General features: G+C 46.5%; 1 protein-coding gene across 2 annotated transcripts in view; it reads left to right on the plus strand.

Annotated features, from left to right (window-relative positions):
* The first annotated feature begins 68 nt into the window (after nucleotides 1-68).
* Nucleotides 69-21,009, plus strand: part of Amun (protein amun) — a 38,759-nt gene continuing 17,818 nt past the window's right edge. The window contains exon 1 of one of the 2 annotated variants that reach the window (XM_076824215.1): nucleotides 69-853. Coding sequence is in view for 1 of the 2 variants with exons in the window: in XM_076824214.1 (XP_076680329.1) it covers nucleotides 5,656-5,786 (131 nt within the window). In the remaining variant the exon portion in view is untranslated. Of the gene's footprint in view, nucleotides 854-5,599; nucleotides 5,787-21,009 lie in introns of those variants that run through there. The other variant, XM_076824214.1, reaches the window with a different exon arrangement.

Below are 21,009 nucleotides of genomic sequence, written 5' to 3' on the forward strand. Positions count from 1 at the left end.
GTCGGAATGCATATGCGTACACGTATTGTCACTTTGCGAGATATTGGATTTTCCTTTAAACTTTCTGCTTCAAATTTATTAGGTTACGTTTTATTTGGAATCGATCGTACCGGTTGTATTATTGCTGCGCGGACAATTTTTAGGCAGATCGAGGGACTCAAAATCGATTTTATGTAAGTCTGATCGATCGTTTAGACTTGTATAGACGTGTCGCATGGATTCCTGGTAGGTAATTCTGGGAAGTAGACAACAATGAGGAACAGGAAAAATGATACTGCGGATTTCCCATTTTCCGTCATTTCCTGCCACGGAGAATGGATTTCGATTGAGTAATTGTCCATCGAGCACGCGATAATGCTGACTGCAGACCGTTTTCGTTGTGCAATTAAATCGACTGTTACGTACTGTCGAGACGTCGAGTGAAATTTTGCAAGTCATATACTGGATAGACCGGGTGATTTATTTGACAGTTGAGCCTCATAGTTTCCATGAATGCGCAGTAGGATTCTCAATAGAAATTCAGTTTTACCGCGGAACCTGTTTCCACCGCGAAATATGCAATTAGGGGAAAGGAAGGTTTAAGAGAAAAGAAACGAACGAGCATTTCGCGCCAAGATCATTGTCGTCGGTCACGTGAGTTGTAAACAAACGCGCAGTGAAAGCAGACTAGGTTAGTAGTCGCAGTGTCGATAAATCTTTTCGTTCTCATTATGCTGCAGACCGAATTCACGATACTCGGTACACAGTATTTTAATGTTCGCGTGGGCTCTTGTTTATTTTCTTATTCACTCTGGAGGATAAAGACGAAGGACGTAACGTGGACCTGGTCATAACATAAACACACAGCAGCCGTGTAAGTACTTTCGATAACAATTCCGTGTACCCAATATTATCATTTAGTTTGCACGACGCGACCTGATCGTTCGCAAGCTCTATCTATAATCGACCATTTAAAGCGACGCGACGGTCCAATGCGTCAGACCATTGTTTCCTCTACACAGCCGGCGCGCGTTTGTTTTGGCAGCATGAAAAGGCTGTACCGTAAAGAAACCCGATCTGTACGATTCTTTATTGGAGTAGAAGCGATTAACAAACGGAGACCGTCGTCGATCTTAAATTAAACCCACCGATCGATAATTCTTCCATGCAAATAGATGTTAACGCGCTAATAAAACGTACACTAAGTCTATCAAAGGATCATCAAGGCCTCTGACGCAAACGAGCTTCCTTTGTATTTCCCTTAGTGCGCGGAGCAGCCGCATAACGACCTTCCCGACGAAATTGGAACGCCGTAGGAAGGGAATCCGACTGTTCCTAACCTAAAAGTCATATGTTTTTTAGAATGCCAGATATTCGAGTCGGGATGGCGGAAGATCTGTTTTAATAATTCAACGGCTGTGCCTGGAGCTACGAATTGGCACTGGTCGGTGAAAAGCGGCCAAGAACGAGGGATCCTCATTCTCGAAGCGTTCCTAACAGCCAGTGTGACCGAGGGAAACGAATCCCCTGCAAATCTTAAACCCAATTGCAACTGCAGCTTGTCACGCGAGCGGTATTATGGTTTTCCCGTGCCTTATGTAAGGCCGGTCATGCGAATCCATTGCTTATTTGGGTTATTGTCTGCCGGTCGTCCGCGGTGGGCGACGCTCGCAGGAAAGCTGCGCGCGCAGTCGCGCGCGTTAGCGCGGAAATTCAATTACCTTTGTGCTACTGCTGCGATGAAAGCGAGGCTGGAGATTGTATGCAGCTCCTCGCGAACGAGCTCCCAATTAAACATGGCTTACGAATCGTAATTGGCGCGACAAAGGATAGAAACGCAGTTCCATCGTACGTGTAATCAGGCGTCAATCTAGCCGAGGATTAAGTCTCGTCACATCGACGCTCTTCCCGGGAACGGATGTGACGGTGGAACATTCTTGGGATATCGGGAATCCTTATCGAAGATTAGTGCCTGAAATCGCGCGACGGAAGTAGTGCTTCCGCAAACGAGTATAATGTAATCGACAACGCTGGTGTTTACTTAGTATTTATGGAGAATTTGATATCTGGAACGTTCCGTGGGCGATTCGCTTATAAAAGCGCAGATCTAATCCTCTTTAGCAATTTAAAGGAAGCTCGCGTTAAATCGCATAGCGCTTCCGGCCGGGAAGGCCCTTGCGCGCAGAGATGGCCATCGCGGCGTTATGTTTATACAGTCGAATCTTGGATGGAACGAGCTGCGGCACCGTGATCGGAATTTTTATGGAAAAGGCAGCGGCGAATTCATGAATACGCGCGCGCTCGCTTCCTGTTCGAGATTTACGGGCGCCACAAATGCACGCTTCCGCCCACATTCAATGAAAGTTTCCGAGACATTCGCACGCTATTCGATCGGGCTGACCCTAGCCCCCACGCTCCATAAAATCAGCATGACTCAGTGCTCTATGTTTTCTTTTTTTTTTTTTAAATGACGAGACAGATTAAGGGCCTCGAGTATTAGCAAAATTGCAATCATCCCCAGATTTATCAGTTCCTTATAAAATTCTTTATTTTCAAACTTCTGCTACATTTCAGGCGTTGCGATGTTAGGTCTTCCTGGGAAATCTATGCTAGCTCCTTTATCACCGTCGATCACAATAACGCAGCGCACCACGTGGGATCGGCGTTTCGTGAGGCGTGAAGGTCGGAGCGCAAGGTTCCGCACAGAAGGGGTTTCGATTCGCGGGAAATATAAATTGGACGCGTTAAAATCCGGTTAATCGGATTTAAATGAAATTCAAGCCTTTTGTGCAGGGCTTCGCACGGCGTCCGCCGTGTCATTACCAGCCCCCGTTTCCATTATCATAACCGTTACGTTATCGCGATTTTATAAAGCCCGGAACAATGTTACAGGGACGGGATGGGGGGTGGGGAGGGGAGGGGGCGATCGTTAATGGGGAACAATTAAATTAACCGCGTGCAACACATTCTCGCTGAATACTAATGGCCTCATTATTGCGCAGTTACTTAACCCGGAGACCCTGATCGCTTTTACTATTAAATAATAGCCATGGGGAGGCTCGTCGAACATTAATTAACAAGTGGACATTCGGGGGCCGAACAAGCGTACTCCTCAAAGGTGTTGGAGAAAGATCTGCGCCAAGTAATCTCGAACCGAGAAGGAAACACTGTTCCTCGGGTTACCAGATTATCCTCCAGCCCACCTCGAGGCGCAACGCGAGTCCCCGAGGACGCAGCCGAGGTCAGCGGTCGGGTATTAAAAGCCGAGTAAGATGAAGAGGGATCAGGGCGCGCGAGGAAAACGACCAAGGTACAGGGGGGACTGTATAGAGGAAAGAGGAAGAAACGTAACGAGAGATGAAAAGTAGGCGGAGAAGGTGAGAAGAGATCTCCTGGTGTCTGAGAACGGCCCCTCGGTGGAAATGCAATTTCGGTTCTCGTCTGGAGACGACGCCGCAGCCGCGAGTTCATCCCCGTGGCCTGCAACCTTTCGAGGCTGTTGAAGACGCAGCCCCCTCGCGCACACAGAAGCTCCTCTGTCTGGCGCGCTCCGCAAGATGAAAGGCACCCGTGGCTATCAAAAGGACAGGGGCAGGAGAGGGAGGCAGAGCGGGGCCCCACCAGACAATGGCCCCGAGCCTCAAGGTTTTCCAGCCTCGGCCGTCCAGGTCGCGGCGGTCCAGTCGCGCGCTTCCAACCGGCCCGTTCGCTGATTCTCATAATTTTTTGCAGATTAGAGAGCCGCGTCGATCGCGGTGGCCCACGGTTTCCCAACCGGCGACGGGTCGGGACGTTTATTTCGAACGCGCGACTCCGCTGCCAGGCCGTCCCGAGGACGACTTCCTACGTCGGGGAGAACGGCGAGGAACCGACCGCCGAGGACAGCCTCCCCTTTTAAACGATTACGAAACGAAGAAAGAAGGCGGTTCTAAATTTGTATCGGCCGATTTCGCGCCCGCCGCGCCGCCGAGGTGAATGCCACCGACGAAAGGGAGGGAGCCTTCTTCGGCGCCGAGAACCGGAACAACGGGCCCCCGATGAATTTCCTACGAGGTGTTGGACGCGCGCTGCCAATGATTCAGCGCTCCACGATCGGCCGTCACAGAGAGGATATCGGCGGGGCACGTGCTTTGGTTTGGCTCCTGAGCGAAGAGATACATACGGTTGTTATGTGTGCTGAGTTTATTATTTCCTCGCGTGATTGCAAACACCGCGAATTCTAGGCCTACCATAAGCTTCAAATGTATTTCTATTTCTGCTTCCTCGTACTCCTTTCTAGCCCCAGCTGTTCTAGGTCAAGCCACCACTTTCCCTTTTCTTCTAGGGGATACGGTTGCCAATTTGGCTGATCTGTTTGCGAGGTGATAAGGAGTTCCTTACTCGTGGAAACATCTTTCCTTTTTTATTAATTAGGTTGCTCGATACTCCAGTGCCGCTCCATTTGTACCCGCATTTCGTTTGGTTGCAATATTTTGGTTGAGTCAGGTTGCTCCGGGACTTCCTAGAAACATATTGTTAAGTTTGCAATGTTGAGCCGTTCTTTTGATGCGTTAGGTGCGAAGTCGACATAATAAGGCATTTGTATGTTCGTCGCGATTCGCTGACATTGGAGGACTCGGCTCTTTAAGCGTCGTGTTTAAACCAAGGCCCGAGAATACCGAATAGCGTTTTATCAGTTTCAATCGAGTATTAATTTTCATATTTGTTTGAATTCCCAAGCGCTGGGGAGTCGCAAGAATTTCTCCTATCGCATTCCTCGGAATAACGATTAAGTGTCCATTCAGAACTTTATGTCTCGCCGACGCGAGATTTCCTAATGCCAATGTCTCCTGAAGGTCAGCAATGAATTAGAGTTCCCGAAATAAGAGGTCAACTGTGCCTCCTTGTACATCTTCATTGGACATACAGTGGCCCGAATCGGAGTAACCGAATTCGGTAGTCAGTTATCAGAAAAAGGAGCGGCTATATTTGAGAGTATCGATAGTTTCTCTCTTGTAATACGCTGAAAACACGTGGACAGGCTCGTACACGTCAGGAAAAGTGGGAGGGACCGTGGCTGACGTCATCCTCTGACGCACCATCATCTGATTTCGCAGTCCGTGTTTTTCGACCAGCCCAGCGAGTCGTATTTTCTCCGCGAATTACTATGATTTCTGTATTATTAGACTGTCTAATCGAAAGAAAGATTGTAGCCTTTAAACAAACAAAATTAGGCCATTCTAAAGAATATCTAAAAGATAGTAAAGGTTAATGTCGAGTTTAATTACTCCTCGAGTTTAATTAATCCTCATTTCCTAGTATTTCGTTCGAGCCCAATGTTGTTCCTAACCTACAATATACTTATGGACTGAAAATAATAGGGCAAAAGTTATTCTGAACTTTTAAGTACGATAAAAAATGTACGTTCCGTTTACATGTATGTAATTACGTTTGGTGTTTAAAGGAATAAACGAGGTTAGTTGATTTAAAAGTTAAAAGTCTAAGGGAACGATATTACTCGGGATGAAATACTAGGCTTGGTTAGAAGTTTTATTCGCAATAATATTCGTGTGACGTGGTGAGAATTGTGGTTTGGTACGTGCTGCCACCTTTTAACCTAGCTTCCCGGTAAGGTAGGGTGCTGCGTGTCAAAGTCAACAAGGACTCGATAGCATACGAAAATAAACAGAACGTCTCATGTTTGCGGGGCTCTGTAACAGGTGTTTTCGTTTCTGGCGGGGAGTTCGTTCCACTGCTTCGACATTCCTAGTTTCTGCCCTCGATCTTAAACGCCGTCCTTCCGCCATCGAAGCATCGTCCGGAGACTGGTAAATCAATACTCTCGTATACGATAATTTCATTAAAAATACAGCTGCAATCTCTCCTGTAGTTTTTACCCGAGGTATTACATTTATTCTCGATTTTATCAACGTGATAAACTTTAAGAATCAAATAGGTAGAATTTTCAGTTGAAATTTTTAAGAAAGCTTCAAGTAGACTCGAGATCAAATTGCAACAAGAAAACAATTCGCGAGCTTCTAAATGTAGATTCACTTCCCAGAAAGATCGCCATAGAGAGAATAAAGTTATATTTTTAAGATTCTTTGAACTTCGTTTGAGTTTACGAAGAGCATCGAAGCATTTCTAGAAATTAGGTTATATTTTATGAATCGAATCGATCGACCACATTCGAGTATCGAATCAGTTCCTCCGAGTTTAGAATAGCGACGATCCTTGGCTGAGAACGTTCTGACATAATGTTTTCAGAATTTGGAAAGAAGGAGGGCAGGTGCCGGTGCTCGTGGCGCGCAAGTAGCAAGGAGATAATATTCGAGCGTAGAGGAGCAGCCTTCGCGAGCGTAACAGTGTGAGTGATCACGTCCTGTTCTTTCCTAAGCACCTGCGGAACCAGCATGAATCCGGCAGGTGCAAAGAGGATACAGGGGAACGCTGAGGAACTTCACGTAACCCAGGTTAATCCACGAACGTTCATTATTCAGCCTTCTCTTAATTCCTATCTTCGTACACCTAAGAATTTCTTTGCGATCGCTTAAACAGCCTACGATCGTCCTGCACAGACACTGGTCAAATTAGAATATCAGTCACCTTAATTAACGGCGGATACGGGGTCAATTACGACCCCGATCTTAAATTTCAAGCTGTTTACATAGATCATAATACGATGAAAGTTTATTACAAAACCTCAACCCTGTGGAGTAAGTTACGTCACGGCTCAAAATTGGCCCGTCTCCACCGCCTAAGGGTTAAAGAACCATGTTTCTCTGAAATTATTTATTACAGTAGAAATCCATTTATCGGTACGAAACTTTTGATCAGTGTTCGATTTAGCGAACTGCGTCACTCTAGTCACGCGAACGCCAATAAAAATAAAATAAATACACCCAATAATCCTGCAACAGAAATTTCCAAATACTAAATACTAAACTTGTTGAGAGCGAGTACACGCTGAACATTCGAGTAAAGCAATACATATTCCCAGAATGTAATAAAAGCTCAGCAACATGTCTCAGTGACCTAAGTACTGGAACAAAATTCATTCAACTAAGTAGAGTTCTACTGTGCTGCACATTTTCACGTAAAAAGGGCATGTACGCGATCCATTCGAGCACGTCATCTGTTTATCCCGGAAAAAAAAGCGAGTAGCAAAGTTCGAAGCGACATGTTTTTAAAGCTAGCCTGTGTGCCGGGGGAAAACGATTTCCCTGCCATTTGCCGGGTAACTTTTGCGTCAGCGTTTATTCGCCGGGATAAAAAAAAAACTCGTTAGGTTGTCGCGATCCGGCCTGGTTCCGGGACGCGCCGCCAGAGGTCGGTGGTTACGCACGAGACCAGCGAGGCCGATGGATTTCGGTGACGTAAGAGAATAAAACCACCATAAAGGCTTGCTGGTTCATTAGCGCAAACCGCGGAGCATGGCATCCTTGTGCAGAACAGGTAGAGGGGGAGAGAGCGAGGTTATAATCCATAGTCTGATCTCGGCCTATTCGCAGTAGGTATGCCTTTAAAACGTGCGCTCCGCTGGCACCGATTACGATTCCACGTCCGTGAGTAGACGCACGGAACTGGGCACGTCGCGATCACCGACGACAAATCTGTTTCACTGTCGGAGCTGTATCGTTGAAATTTGGAACAGAGGAGCGGGAGATCTGAGTGGAACCGAGGGGGATATTAAATTCTGGACATTAAAGCTCGAAGAGGAAGGAACTTAGTTTTACATTTCGCAGTTCCGTGCTGAATGCAGTTCGATTTCAAAGTCTCCCGTTCGCGTCGCGTCCCGATACGCACGCGCGGTGGGCGCGATCTATCTACCGTCACTGAGGTGTCAAGTACATACAGTAAATATCGTTTCAAGTGTCGAGTAGAAATTAAAGGAGTTCGCTGAATAGGAAAGGCACTGTTATTGGAAGAGAGTTTTAATAGCCAGTGACTAGAACGCCTTTATCCTCGCATTGGGACTGCAATGCACTGCAATGAGATTTTATTACTCGCTTCCTGGGAGGTCGTGGTTCAGAGTACAGTCATTCTTCCTAGAAACTTTGCTAGTTGAACTATGAAATTTATTTCGTACCCCCTGGCTTTTTAAAGGGGAATCACCTGCTGGCTGGTTTCCAAGGATTTATTGGACGACTCCGCGCACGTGTGTACGTTTTTAATGCTTAACGCAGGTGCGTTTGGAGACGTCGTTTGTTTTGTCAGAGGCGTACTTCGCGTTGAATTATCGACGCGAGCACGCGGCAGCCCCGCTCCGCGCTGCAGCCAAACGCGGCGAATAAGGAGAGATAATACAGTTGACTTCCACTCGGAGAGGTCGGGTAGATAAGGGAAGAGTGAACCCGCGAAATTGACTTTCGTAATTACCGACCGAGGCTGCAGCGGTGCGTACGATCTACGGGCTCGTAGATCAGTCGGGTGCGATAAAGCTTTTGCGATCCGTGCTCGAGGAGGAACGGCCGTGGCGCGTTCCAATAACAGTGCCTGTCCCGCGGAACTGGTTCGACACATTTTTCTCTCCTTTTCTTGCCGATTAATCGCAATTACACGTAACCGCGACCTTTCTACGTCACTAGCGCGCGTTTCTCTTGATCTTTTTTAAATCCGCGCGTGGCTCGCGCGCTCTGTCCCTCTTGCTCCAATTTCTTCGTCCCTTTCTGTTCCACGCGCTTTACTTTCCTGTGCCGCGCAACGTTGGTTTTGGAACGAACAGGTGAATGGAGTAACCTTGAATTGAAACGATTAGCGTGCCCGTAAATACATTCAATCGCAAATAGGTAATCCTCGAGAAGTTCGCAGGTGTAATTGTTACGATTCTTTCGTTTCCTTTGATTTTTAAACTTTTCTTTATAGCGGGTCACAGTTGTAAAACGAGAGGTGCTTAGAGAATTCTTCGGTATTAACGTATGCGTATAGTTTCCAGTGATTCATAGATTGATATCTAAAGATGCATCTATCGTTTCCTTCTATTTAAATTAACTGCAGCGTTTGCAATGTTCAGAATAAATCTTAAGGCAAGCGGTTGGGTATCTGCTTCTTAGACCTTTCAAAATACTAGCTGTTACCTTACAGCTGATCTGCGACAGTGTTTTTATAACTGACCAATAACCCGCCAATTACTTGAAACAGCCTGCTTAAAAACTTAATTAACACTTTCCCAACTGCCCGTTACGCGTAACGTGTATAAATTCATAGCAACAACACCGAGCAGCCTGGCCTCTGTGTGCGTGCACGTAACGCGTATAAATCGATAGCGGCTCGCAGCGAGCGTTGCGTAAAATGACGTCAATTGGCGCGTAACAATTATCCGAAGAGGCAGGAAGATCGTAAGGGAGATCGATGCGTGAGATTCGTAAAACCAGGGCTTTCTTCTCGAAACGAATGCCCCCGATTCTCCCTCCGCTCCGGAGTTCCGCTTTCGTTCGTCGGCGGCCTTTTATCCCGACACTTTCATTTTCCTTGGTAGCGGCAATTTTGAGTTGGCTACAGAAAACTCTGATTAAAAGACAGACGAAAGAAACACCGCGTGTCTATTGCACACTGCCTAACTATTAGGACAGCCGCTGTATTTGTAGAAAATGTGATACTTTTTGCAGATACTTTTTACTGCTTTCAATTAAAAATTTTAAAACACCAAGTAAAGTAATTTTTTTCTAGAGATTTAATACTTTTTCACTGCTTTTAATTAAAAATTTTAAAACACCAAGTAAAGTAATTTTTTTCTAGAGATTTAATACTTTTTCACTGCTTTTAATTTAAGACAGCAGGCAAAGTAAAATTTCTTAGAGATTCAGAACTTTTCACTGCTTCTAATTTAAAATACCAAGCGAAGTAAAATTTCTTGGAGATTCGATACTCTTCGCTGCCTTTAATTCAAAGCTCATTGTTGAGTTAATATAGTTTTCGGAGTGTCTGAAGCAGCACTCATTCGAGTAGGCAATTATTTTCACATTATTATTTCTATAGGCGCAAGCAAGGGATCTGAGAAAGGAAATTGGTATCACCATCAGTGTCTTCAGTGGTACAAAACTGAGCTTAATGATAAAATAATTACTGCCTCTACCTTTGCAAGTCCAAAGACACACCACAGCTAGGGATATGATTTTCTAAGCGCAATATTGAATTGCTCGAAGAATCCTTTGAACCGACGAATTTCTGATCTTTTCATGGAAATTGCAGGTTCGCAGCGCTGCTAATTGTAAGGAGATTACGGTGGAGTATCGTGCCCGTAAAATTCGCGCGGATTTCTCTGCGTCGGGCTTAATGTTCCTCCCTGGAGACCTCTTACACCCTTCCAACGATCGCAGGAGCCTCAGCCATCATGGGTTCCGCCTTTTAATTCACATTTCGGCTATCTTCGCCGCGCGAGCCGTAGGTGTATCTCGGGTGCGAAGGAATGCCGTGGAAAAGAGTTCAGTGTCAATCGTCAGCGATTTGTTTTCATGATGCGCGGATCGTTACGTTGCACAATGTCAATTTATCGCTGACACCGGCGGCGCGGACGCAATATCTTCGCGAGCAGCTCGTCGAGAGGCCGTGGCCGAGCTAGCGGCGGTTTTTAAAAATCGCTCCATCTCCCAGCAACTGCGGGAAAATCGTCAGCACGAGCGGCTATGAATGCGTCGTTAAATCAGCTATTCTTCTCGCGACTTTGGCCCCACGTAACACTTTTCAGAGATGGACTTTTCATTCGAGTTGCTCCATGGAGCAGTTTCGAGTCTTCGTCTAAGCTTGATAGCGTCGCCTTAGCGCGCTACGAAATTCCAAGCTTCCTTCTATATAATTCAATTCCACCCTTACGCGTACGTGTTTCATTTCTGTTCCCTTATGGGGGAGTTTGAAGTCCCCAAGTTGGACAGTATTATCTCCTCAGCCGACTATAAAATTCCAAGCTGCATTTTCAGCTGCACAGCTTGCTAACGTCAATTCTACTCATATTTCTCAGAGTTCGAAATGCTTCAGCCATATCTATTAAGCCTGTTTATTGTACCCCTATCGCAGTACTAGTCAAAGGGAAATTTAAACTGAGAACGGTAATGAAGTCTGAAGCTTTGTATCCCATAGATTAACATCGTAAAATATGAGTTTCAAATTTTCTTCTGGCCGTCACTGTACAGGCATTACTCGCGTATGCCACTTGCACCGAAGATGTCCAAGAAGTTAATCCCTTCTTCCTTAAGTTTTGAGCTCCAGATTTATTTCTTTAGATAGGGAATCCAATATTAGGAGTTGGGGAGGGAATATCCGATTTTACGAGTATATCCGGATAAAATTGTTGATTCACTGACGAGGAGAATCGCTTTGGGGTGAAGGAACCTCCTCCGTCGTTGGAAGTGAATTTCACTTTAGGTCCTCCGCCCGAGCCGGCGCTGCGTAGCAGCCAGCCAATCGAGAACGCGTTATCTTATCATCGACCAACAGCCCAACTTCTCCGTTCGAATGCGTAGCAGCGTACGAGAGATAACATTTCGCCTCGTGGCCAGTGAGATTCCATTCGTGATCTCGCCCGGTCGGTCGTGGGGAAACCAGAATCCGGAATACGAGAACACACGCAATTCGATCTCGAACTCATCTCGATTTCAGACCCCAGATCGGACGGCCGCGGCGTTTCTTGCCGTCTTGTAATCCTGCCGGACGAGTCCTTTAGACGGTGACCTAGACATCCTCCGCGCCGCATTCGGGTCGCAGAATTTCAACCTCGCACTTTTACTCTTTTTAACGACTAATCACTTCGCGGCTGTACCGGGTGTCCCGAGATACAGCGAGCAAGTGTGTGGGAAATTTTATAGGGGCGTGTAGTAGTGGCTTGAGTTGTGAACAGTAACGGAAATAAGATAGTTTCGTTAGAAAGGAATTTAATTCAAAATGTATGTCCTATATTGGTTTATTTGTATCAAACTTTGCTTTCTGTCTCTCTGCTTTCTTACCTTTCTTCCTTTTCTCTTTTATTTCTGGTTCTGACTTTCATTTTGTGTGTTTTGCATTACTTTGGGGGTTTGCGCTGTATTCTAGTGTAATGGAGGTGTATAGCAGTAATAATATATTGGGAGGTTGCTCCAATCAGATTTGAAGAGTCCTTGTAGAAAACACTGCAAGGTGAATCTCCCAATTTCTGCTCATTTAAGAGATAACTCGTCATAAAGAAGGTGTAAACAATTTGTTTGTGATGAAAATTTGCAGAGTAACTGATTAATTCTTTAATAATAAATCGACCAATTCAAAAACTGTCTAAGAAAGATATTTCAAGATTATTAACTATTAGTAATTTGTAATATAATGCTCTAAATGTCCGTATTTCTGGTCATGAAAAATAGCGATGCATGTATTGCCCCAAGCTCCTGCAACACTCGCGTAAATGTGCAAATAGTTTGGAATTATTTTGTCGCAACTACAGTAACGCATATAATAATAAGAAAAATACGAAATGATCAGAAATGGGGACACGAGCAGAAATTGGCACGTTCACCTTAAGTACGAAAATTAAAAAAAAAATGATCGGGAAATGTTCAGCGAGCCAATGGTAATACTATATTACAGTGCTTTCTGCGAGGACTTTTCAATTTGTGGATTCCATTTACTGGAAATATTTATTTACCATATAAATCCCACTCTATCGTTACTGGAGAGGAAAAAGCACCGCTTCAGTCTCCCCAACTTCCACTTCAAATCACCCCATACTTTCCAATATCATTAACATACATCTTCATCGCAGAAAAAAAGACACGGTACAATAAACGAGGTGCAGCAAGAGCCTCCTACTAGCGCAACCAAAAATCTCGAAACACAATAAAGAGAAGAAGGAAATAAAAATATTGAAACGCAAGGAAGCAACGAAGCAGAAAGTAAACACTGGTTAGCGAAAATTATTGAACACGCACAGTCGCTCATAAAACTATCCGCCCACTCCCTACACGTGACATAGCTATTTTACATATTTAACTAACATTCAACTGAGAGTTACCAATTACAATTTACATTGCCATAAACCTTGCTCGATAATCTCCAAATTATGACATCTTCGATTGCCGAATTGCGCAGAATATATTTAACAACACGTTCTATCAGTAAAACCGTCGATACTTCTACGAGTAACTCTAAGCGGACGCGGCGGTTTCGAAAGGGTACCAAGCGGCGAAGTGACGGAAGGAAGTAGCGATTCCTAAGCGGAAGGGGCAACCCAACGTTGAGAGAAGCCTCCGTCCGAAGGAATCCCTCGAAAACAAACGTGCGCATCGCTACCAAGATCCCCCGGGCAATGGTTCTCGAAGCGATTGACTCAGGTCAGAGCGCTGCACGATGCAGGATGCGTGACGCAAGTCGAGCGCGACACCGTTTTGTTTACAACCGGAGATAAAGAGTTTGTCCTGGGTCAAGGCCGCTCGGTTTTATAATCCAATTCAGATAACGGTAACATAGTTCCTGGACCTTGAGAGTGCCGCTAGAGTAGGGATAGCGGTACCGAAGGGTGGGGGGGTGGGGGGGGGTGGGGGAGGGGAGGGAGGCGCGGAGGAAAAGAGAACACGAGGAGCGTGCACCACGGGTGACTCATTTCGCGAGCAGTTTGTCAAATCATCTCTGTTCCCCCTCCTTTACCACTTGCCCTTCCCTCTCTCTCTCTCTCTCTCTGCACCCCTCCGCGGGAACACGGAAAGAGGCAGCGCACGTTTATCGTGCGAGCAGAATGGCTAACGTGCGCGCACGTGACATTTCGAGTATCTCGAATTAAACTGTAAACATCGTAGTAGTACGACGCCGAAGCCCCCAGCCACGTGGTCGGTGTCAATGATCCTAGTATTTATTGGATCGTTGCTTACGCACGCCCTCTCTCTCTCTCTCTTTCTCTCTCTCTCTCTCTCCTCTTCCCTGTTCGTGTGCCGTACGTGTGGCTGCCAGTGTGCGTTGCACCGGCATACGTCGCTCCTTCCTTACCCCGCTTTTGTCAGCCGCGACCTAGAGGGTCACCTCGTCGTGTCTGCCTCTGTGTCTTCCGAGCCTCCTCCCGTGGCCAACTACGAGGATCATTGATGAATCTTGGATGAATGACACCGGCGGCCGAGGGGCGAGGTGTTCGCTTTATCGCTGCTGAGGGATGCGAGGCGAGTTTTTGGGGGCTGGGATCTCTGATGTTGTGGCGAAGCTTCATTTGAGAGGCGGGTTGTATCGGGCGGAGTGGCTGGGCGAGGTGTAGCGAGGTCGTATAAACCACGGACGGAGGCTGCTCGTGTCCCGTGAATTCGTGCGTGGCGACGAACGAAGCATGTTTACTTTAACGCTCCGCCGAGTCCACGACCACCGCGTGCACCTCTTCTAGCCACCATGTGTACTTGCCTACTGTGGTTTTCGGCCGGTCTATCCACGGAATTCACTCGTTCTCGGGGGCAATAACCAGCGCCTCTGTAAATCCCGAAGTGGTATGCGGAGCACAGCGACGTTTGAATCGTAGGGTTCGGATATAACGTAATCGCGGTGGTATCAACTGCAGCTCCGCTATCAATCTCGAGGAGAATCGTACACAGCGCGGACGCGTTCCGGTGCTGGTAGCGAACAGTAAGCTGAACGTTAGACTTCGCATGGAGACCGAGGAGGGATTATCTGGGTAGCGATTTGGAGATAGACCTATCCCACGTACGATCTTCTTGAGTCGGTTGAGAGAATCCCTCGATCGCGTAAGACACCCCTTGCGCGGTGTCCCTTGATAGGGTGGGTAGCTAAACAACGAGGGAGTCGAAGAGGGCACGTGCGTGTGCCTCTGCGCTCGCATGGCCTCGTGGTTTGTGTGGTTGACAGGAGGGGTGGTGCGGCGGTGGTGAAAAGGGTGACGGAGAGGGAGCAGCCACGTGTGAGGACGTACACCACGATTTACTCGCAGATCGGTGGAACGTCTTCCTCGTTCCCTCCCTTGCCTCCCCTCTTTCTCTTTCTCTTCGACGGCCCTCTTTCTTTCACCTCCTCCACCCTCCGGCACCCTGCCACCCCCTCCCCCTCTCTGTCGTGTACTTCTCTTCCTCATTCTTCCTCCTCCTCTGCCTCCTCTTCGTTCCTCCATCCCACCTCCTCCCCCTACCACCGAGCATTATACTACTACTACGGGGTACTCCACTTTCATTCAGTCGCTTCTAAAAATAAAGTCCCTGATTCACAATGCATGAATGACAATCACACTGAAAGGAATACCGCACGGACTTGTAGCCTTTCTCCCTCCCTCCCTCTCTCTCTCTCTCTTCCCCTAGTACCGTCTCTCGCTCCCTCCAATCCGAATCTCTTGCTCTACTGCAATTCTCTTTCGCGTTTCTCTCGTGTGTCTCGACGGCTCTCTCTCTCTCTCTCTCTCTCTCTCCGTCTCTCCTACTCTCCTCCGCCGCTTCTTTTTCCAATCTGATCTCTCCCCCCGCCGTGTCTGTCACCCTCCCCACCCATCGGTCCTGTGTCGTTCACTCTTGTAAGAGAGTGAAATCTCGGCTCGCCTGTTGCACGCCAAACTATCGGCTCCCGTGTAAATAGATCCGCTGGAAATTCCAAGTGGCATCGCCGTCGGGTGGATCGATCGGCGGAGCGAACGATCGATCGACGGGGGAACTTGTTGCTCCGCTTATGTACCGCCAGGCTGTCACCGTCGCAGGGCATTTGAATTTTCAATGACCGATGGAGGATTCACGCAAGGAAATTTTGGGAACGAGTGCTCCGCTCTTCGGGGCGCTGGAGATTTCTCCAGCTTAATTCTTTGGCTACTGAGAGCCACTACAGTATTACTGAGAAGTAATAAACGAAACAGTATTAATGATAAGTTTCGTTAAGCGATCCCGAGTGACAACCTGAGATAGTTTTGTTGCGCGCGTAATTTTTAAGTAGCAACAGTGTTAAGAAGATTCTCTCCGCGACGTCTCTTCAGCGAGGCAAGGTGATATCGGTAAACGATAAATAAAATCCGCGGACGCAGCGAGTGGAACGCGGTAGCTTGGACTTTTCAAAAGCAACCGGCTTTGACAGACTTTTATGCCCGGTTTACGAGCCCCGCGATTACCCCTGCTCCCCGATGCGAATCGGTCGCGTGAATCAGGAAGGGTTTCGAGATTAACAGCGAAGATAGTTGTCGGAAGTAGCGGCTATAATTTGGGAATATCCAATTGCCTGGTAACGCTCGGGAGATTCACGGAAATTGGGGCGAGTAACCCTGAATACCCTGGTGAAGCTCGTTCCACCGTAGCACCCAAGGAGAACAGGTTTCGAACTCATCAGCGTCACCTAGGCGTTCACGATCCAGCATTCCGAAATAAAAAGCGGATAATCGAGTGTCCCCGGGTATAGCGAAACACCTCGGCGCGGATATATCTGCGAATTGGGACTACTTAAAAGTCCACGCGTGTGCTTCAAAAATCCCCCCGTTGGGGAACCTTGGGCGAGATGGAATCTTAAATCCGAGCCACTCGTGGAAGCGAGTTGGGGCTTTTGAAATTACAGTGGAACGTTTCTATCGAGCGAACTCTAAATAAGAGGCAGCTCTTAGGACCTCGGGATAGATATTTATCACTGTTCTTGAAACAGCCTTGTCAGTAGATAATAATTGCGGTAAAGACTGTTTATAACTAGCTAAGAGAGGAACGCAACGATATTTATCACGTGGGTTCTCATTGAAGCGTGCATTGTACTAGGTCGTTGGATACGTCAGATATCATCAGCAACTGTGTCTGAAAATATTCGAGCAGGCCAGGTTGAAAGAGTAAGTAGCGAGCAGAAGAAGATATAGCGAGCAATCGTGCACAGTGTCGAGCCAGTTAGAAAATTCCTTTTCGAGATCTTAGACCCACCATTTATGAAAATGTAATATCCAGGAGAATGCGGTTAAAATTGAAAATTCGCGCTCAGTTACCTGCGTTGCGCGCGATGTTCTGTAGTTCAAGTATTCTAACACCTTATCGACAGGGCCATAGCACTGATTAATCACATCCAAATCTAACCAGTAATCGATAAAAAATTAAACTAAAAGGTATTGAATTTGCTGCCTTAAGGGTGGAAAAAAGGGTGGTCTTTGGAAATTTTTTACTCGAAAACTATAACATATTTCTCAAAAAATCTTTTTTCCTTTTAAGGATTGCATCTGGTACCGTGCATCATATTTTTTTTATTTAAAAATATTTATCAATAACTGAGTTATTGTCTATCACTCGAAGGTTCTCTAAAAAAAAGGCTTCTGCGGTGACCACTGCTGCTCGAAAGTCGATCATCTAAAATAAAAAATTCAAAAGAATTTACTTATTATATTGTATTGTTTAGTATTTGAACGAAGGTTTTCACGAAATATTGATTTGGGAAAAAATGGCTGATGTTTAAAGTAAAAGTTTCAATTTTTATCACAAATCTTGCCTGATTTTCGTCAATTAAAAGAAAACTAAGCATCGGATAAAAAATCCTTGCTTCAAATACTAGATAATATAATAAGTAAATTCTTTTGAATTTTTTATTTCAGATGATCGACTTTCGAGCAGCAGTGGTCACCACAGAAGCTTTTTTTAGAGAACCTTCGAGTGATAAACAATAACTCAGTTATTAACAAATATTTTTAAATAAAAAAAATACGATGCACGGTACTAGATGCAATCCTTAAAAGTAAAAAAGATTTTTCAAGAAATCTGTTATAGCTTTCGAGTAAAAAATTTCCAAAGACCACCCTTTTTTTCGGCCTCCTGACTGAGCATGATCCCTTAAGCCTCGTTCACATTAGCGAAGCGCTTGAATTCAAGCGACGTGAGCAGCGTGAACGAGGCTTTACAGCGCCAAGAGAGCTCGAAGAAAGTATTGTTCAGAGTACGAAGTTTAAAAGAAAATGTAATAAAAGAGGATCGATTAGTTTGACTGAGCAGCCCCTTAAGGGACCAAGGCCCAGCGCCGCGGGAGCTTCCCTCGGCGATGCTCCCTCGTTGCCCGTCGCCGCTGCGGCCGGGTCGCTCTGAAAGAGGGACTTTAGAGCTCGAGGGAGAGTTAGGTAGCGGCGGTACCAGCGGCTCGAGCCGCTCACGGCTAAATATATCTCTCTCTCTAGAGCCACTCCAAGGTCACAGCGGTTGGATTGGCCCACGATAAAGCGGAGCTCCGGGATAGTATACCCGTCCCTCTGCCTGCCGGCCTTATGCTCCGTCCGCACACACTCGCGCAGTGGCCCACATGTCACTTCGCGACAATGTCGCCTAGCAGCCGCGTCAGGAACACGTGTTCTCGTATCGGACGCGGTGAATACCGTCACCGGGCCCCGCCATGCGAATCGCGGATTCTTACCGACACTCACGGCCGCCTAGCAGCCATCGTCGGTCCCTTCCGCCGCGGTTCCGCGCTTCTAAATCCATCGTTCGCGTACCGCGAACGGGGGAAAACGAAATGCAGTCGCGTTTTTCTGCATCGCGGTTATCGGGGACCTTGATCTTATAGATTGCACGCTCGCGCTGCACACGTTGTCGGCTGCATATCTAATTGAGTTGCTTTGGTTGGACGGGTGGAACTGGCTCGGGGGATTTGGAGCGCGTGGTAATTGGGAACATTTATTGGGTTTTTTCTGTTGCTGAATTTCGACTTTCGAAATCACTCGCGGAATCAATTTTAAACAGAATTTCCCTCGGGTACACCTTTGAGTAAGCTTTCGTATTATTATCGAATCCAGTCTCGTCGTAATCTAGAGTTTTTACTTCCTCAAAGAAGCGCATGGGTCAAAATCGACCCCGTATCTGCCACGCGACGGTTAAGTGTTTCCTCGCGAAGCTGTTGGATAGTTTGTTGGAGTTTCTATAGGATAAGCCCGCGTGTATGGGTATTCTAGGAGTCATATGGGAATTCCGTGACTGGGAGGGTTGAAAATTGTTTGGTTGGTGAGCAACAACGAACGGGGCAGTGTATGCGCGTGACGTTATTACTATTCTACGAACCGCGCGGAAGCTTCCGGGGTAAAACCGAGACACGTAAAGAGAGTGTGACCTGTTGCTGGCGACAAATAATTAGCGGGTTACGGTTCCCTCCTCAGAAACAGCCGAGGCTTAGGATCAGTACAGGGTGGGTGTTCCACGGGGCGTCCGGTATGTTCCGAACAATAGCGCGTTGCTTTAAATAACGCTAACTGCATCGTAAAACTGGATTACCATGTCCCTTCCGTCTTTCACGCTTTTCCTTTCTTAAGCGTCATCCATTAACCTAATTCTCCCATACCCATTAAAGCATCCGGGCCACGGGAAATGAATAACCATCGGAGTCAAAGAGCAAGCTAATACACCTATAGAAAATATTCTATAGTTTGCTATCAGGTAAAGACCGCGATATCTGTTACAGAGATCCTTAGAAACAAATTTACCATGCAACAATCAAAATTCCGCGGCGCAAAGTGCCTGAAACTCGAAAGGAAATCGTCCCCGGGCACACAGCTGCGATCCTTCCCCGTCTCTCGACGTGGGTAGAAATAAGCTCTGAAAGTTTGACCGCTCCCGGGACGTGCTGCACAAAGGCGAGGCATATTTCTCTTTTGAAAACCGCTCATTCAATTTAGAGGGGGCTGTTCTGCGGTTCGGCGCCGCTGATAACAGAACCAAGTCGCGCTCGTTCTGCAGCTGAATTTGAGGTTAGGTTATTGTCCGGGTTGTGTGCGGTGAGCATCGATAACGGCGGCGCGCTGCAACCGCGCTCCGCGTCCTGGCAATACGATCTGGCAACCCCGCCGCGGCCGTCAGTGCCGGGGTTGAATTTCAAGCGCCCGAGGGACAGAGGGGGTCGGGCCTCTCTCTTTTGTATAGGGGGCACGAGGGCTTCGCCGATGCCACGGCACATAACGGTGAGCCGACGGCCATGATGCAGCAGGGGCTTATAGCCGGCTGGCTGGATCTGCTCGCTGCCTGGCTAAAAGCGCTTCGAGAAGAAAACCGGCCTTTCTCTTCGTCTTCCCCCCTTCTGCACGTCCCTATTCCCCGCCCCCCCCCCCTCACCGAAACATTACTCGCTCTAGGCCTGCACGGGGTTGAGTCCCAGTGATCGGTCGCCTCTCACCACCGTATATTCCCCCGCGTATTAATTACGCGCGATCCTCCTCTCCCTGCGGACATTTAAAATCCCGTAAACAGCGAATTTGCGCGCATAAAGCACGGTCGAAATTGCGGCAGCGTTATTTGCTCCCACGAACGTGCTTCCTCGGTTAAAATGCTCGTTTGACGGTAGAACTGTTATGGTTTTACACTTTTAGTATTCGATGCCAGCCTGAATACCCGTTGGAATTGCCGGGAGTTCCTGAATATTATACCTACCTGTATTTTCGAAGGGTATAGCCGGTTAAGATGGTCGAATGTGCCCTTGAACCGAATTCGACTCACGATGAATCATTCGAAAGCTTATTAGAAACGAAACATTTGTGGCAATTTTCAACTTCGTATCTCCACCCGGAGGGTAGTAAAGGGCAAAAGTAGGAAATCAGGTTTTTGCCGAATTTCTCCTATACTAGGGGATGAAAAATTTTGAAAAATGTCAGAGGCATTTCTGTTATCGGGGCACGTATTAGAGAATTGTTTCAGATTTTTAAATTGAAAAACCAAGCTGCGAAAAATAAAAAACGCCAAAAATGCTGAAAAATGCCGATTGTGTATCGAAGCAGTCTTGGCACTATAATTATATTTTTACTGTAAGTACGTATCATTGTTACTATTGTCCATAATTTTTTTCAGATTTTTCAATTTGGTGCGTCGCAGTTAAAAAAAATTAAAAACCGATTTTTTCGTCGTTTTTTCCGTGTCAGAGTAAGTTATACGTCGAATTGCTTCACGAAATAAGTGTTTTATGCGATCTTCAATGTTTATACGTACAGCAAAACAGCATAGGAATTAAAGAAACTGAAAAACTGAATCATTTGAAGCTGCCAAGACTGCTTCGATACACAATCGGCATTTTTCAGCATTTTTTGGCGTTTTTTATTTTTCGCAGCTTGGTTTTTTAATTTAAAAATCGGAAAAAATTCTCTAATATGTGCCCCGATAACAGAAGTGCCTCTGATTTTTTTCAAAATTTTTCATCCCCTAGTAT

The sequence above is a fragment of the Andrena cerasifolii genome, chromosome 12, assembly GCF_050908995.1.
Source record: "Andrena cerasifolii isolate SP2316 chromosome 12, iyAndCera1_principal, whole genome shotgun sequence".
NCBI lineage: Eukaryota > Metazoa > Arthropoda > Insecta > Hymenoptera > Andrenidae > Andrena > Andrena cerasifolii.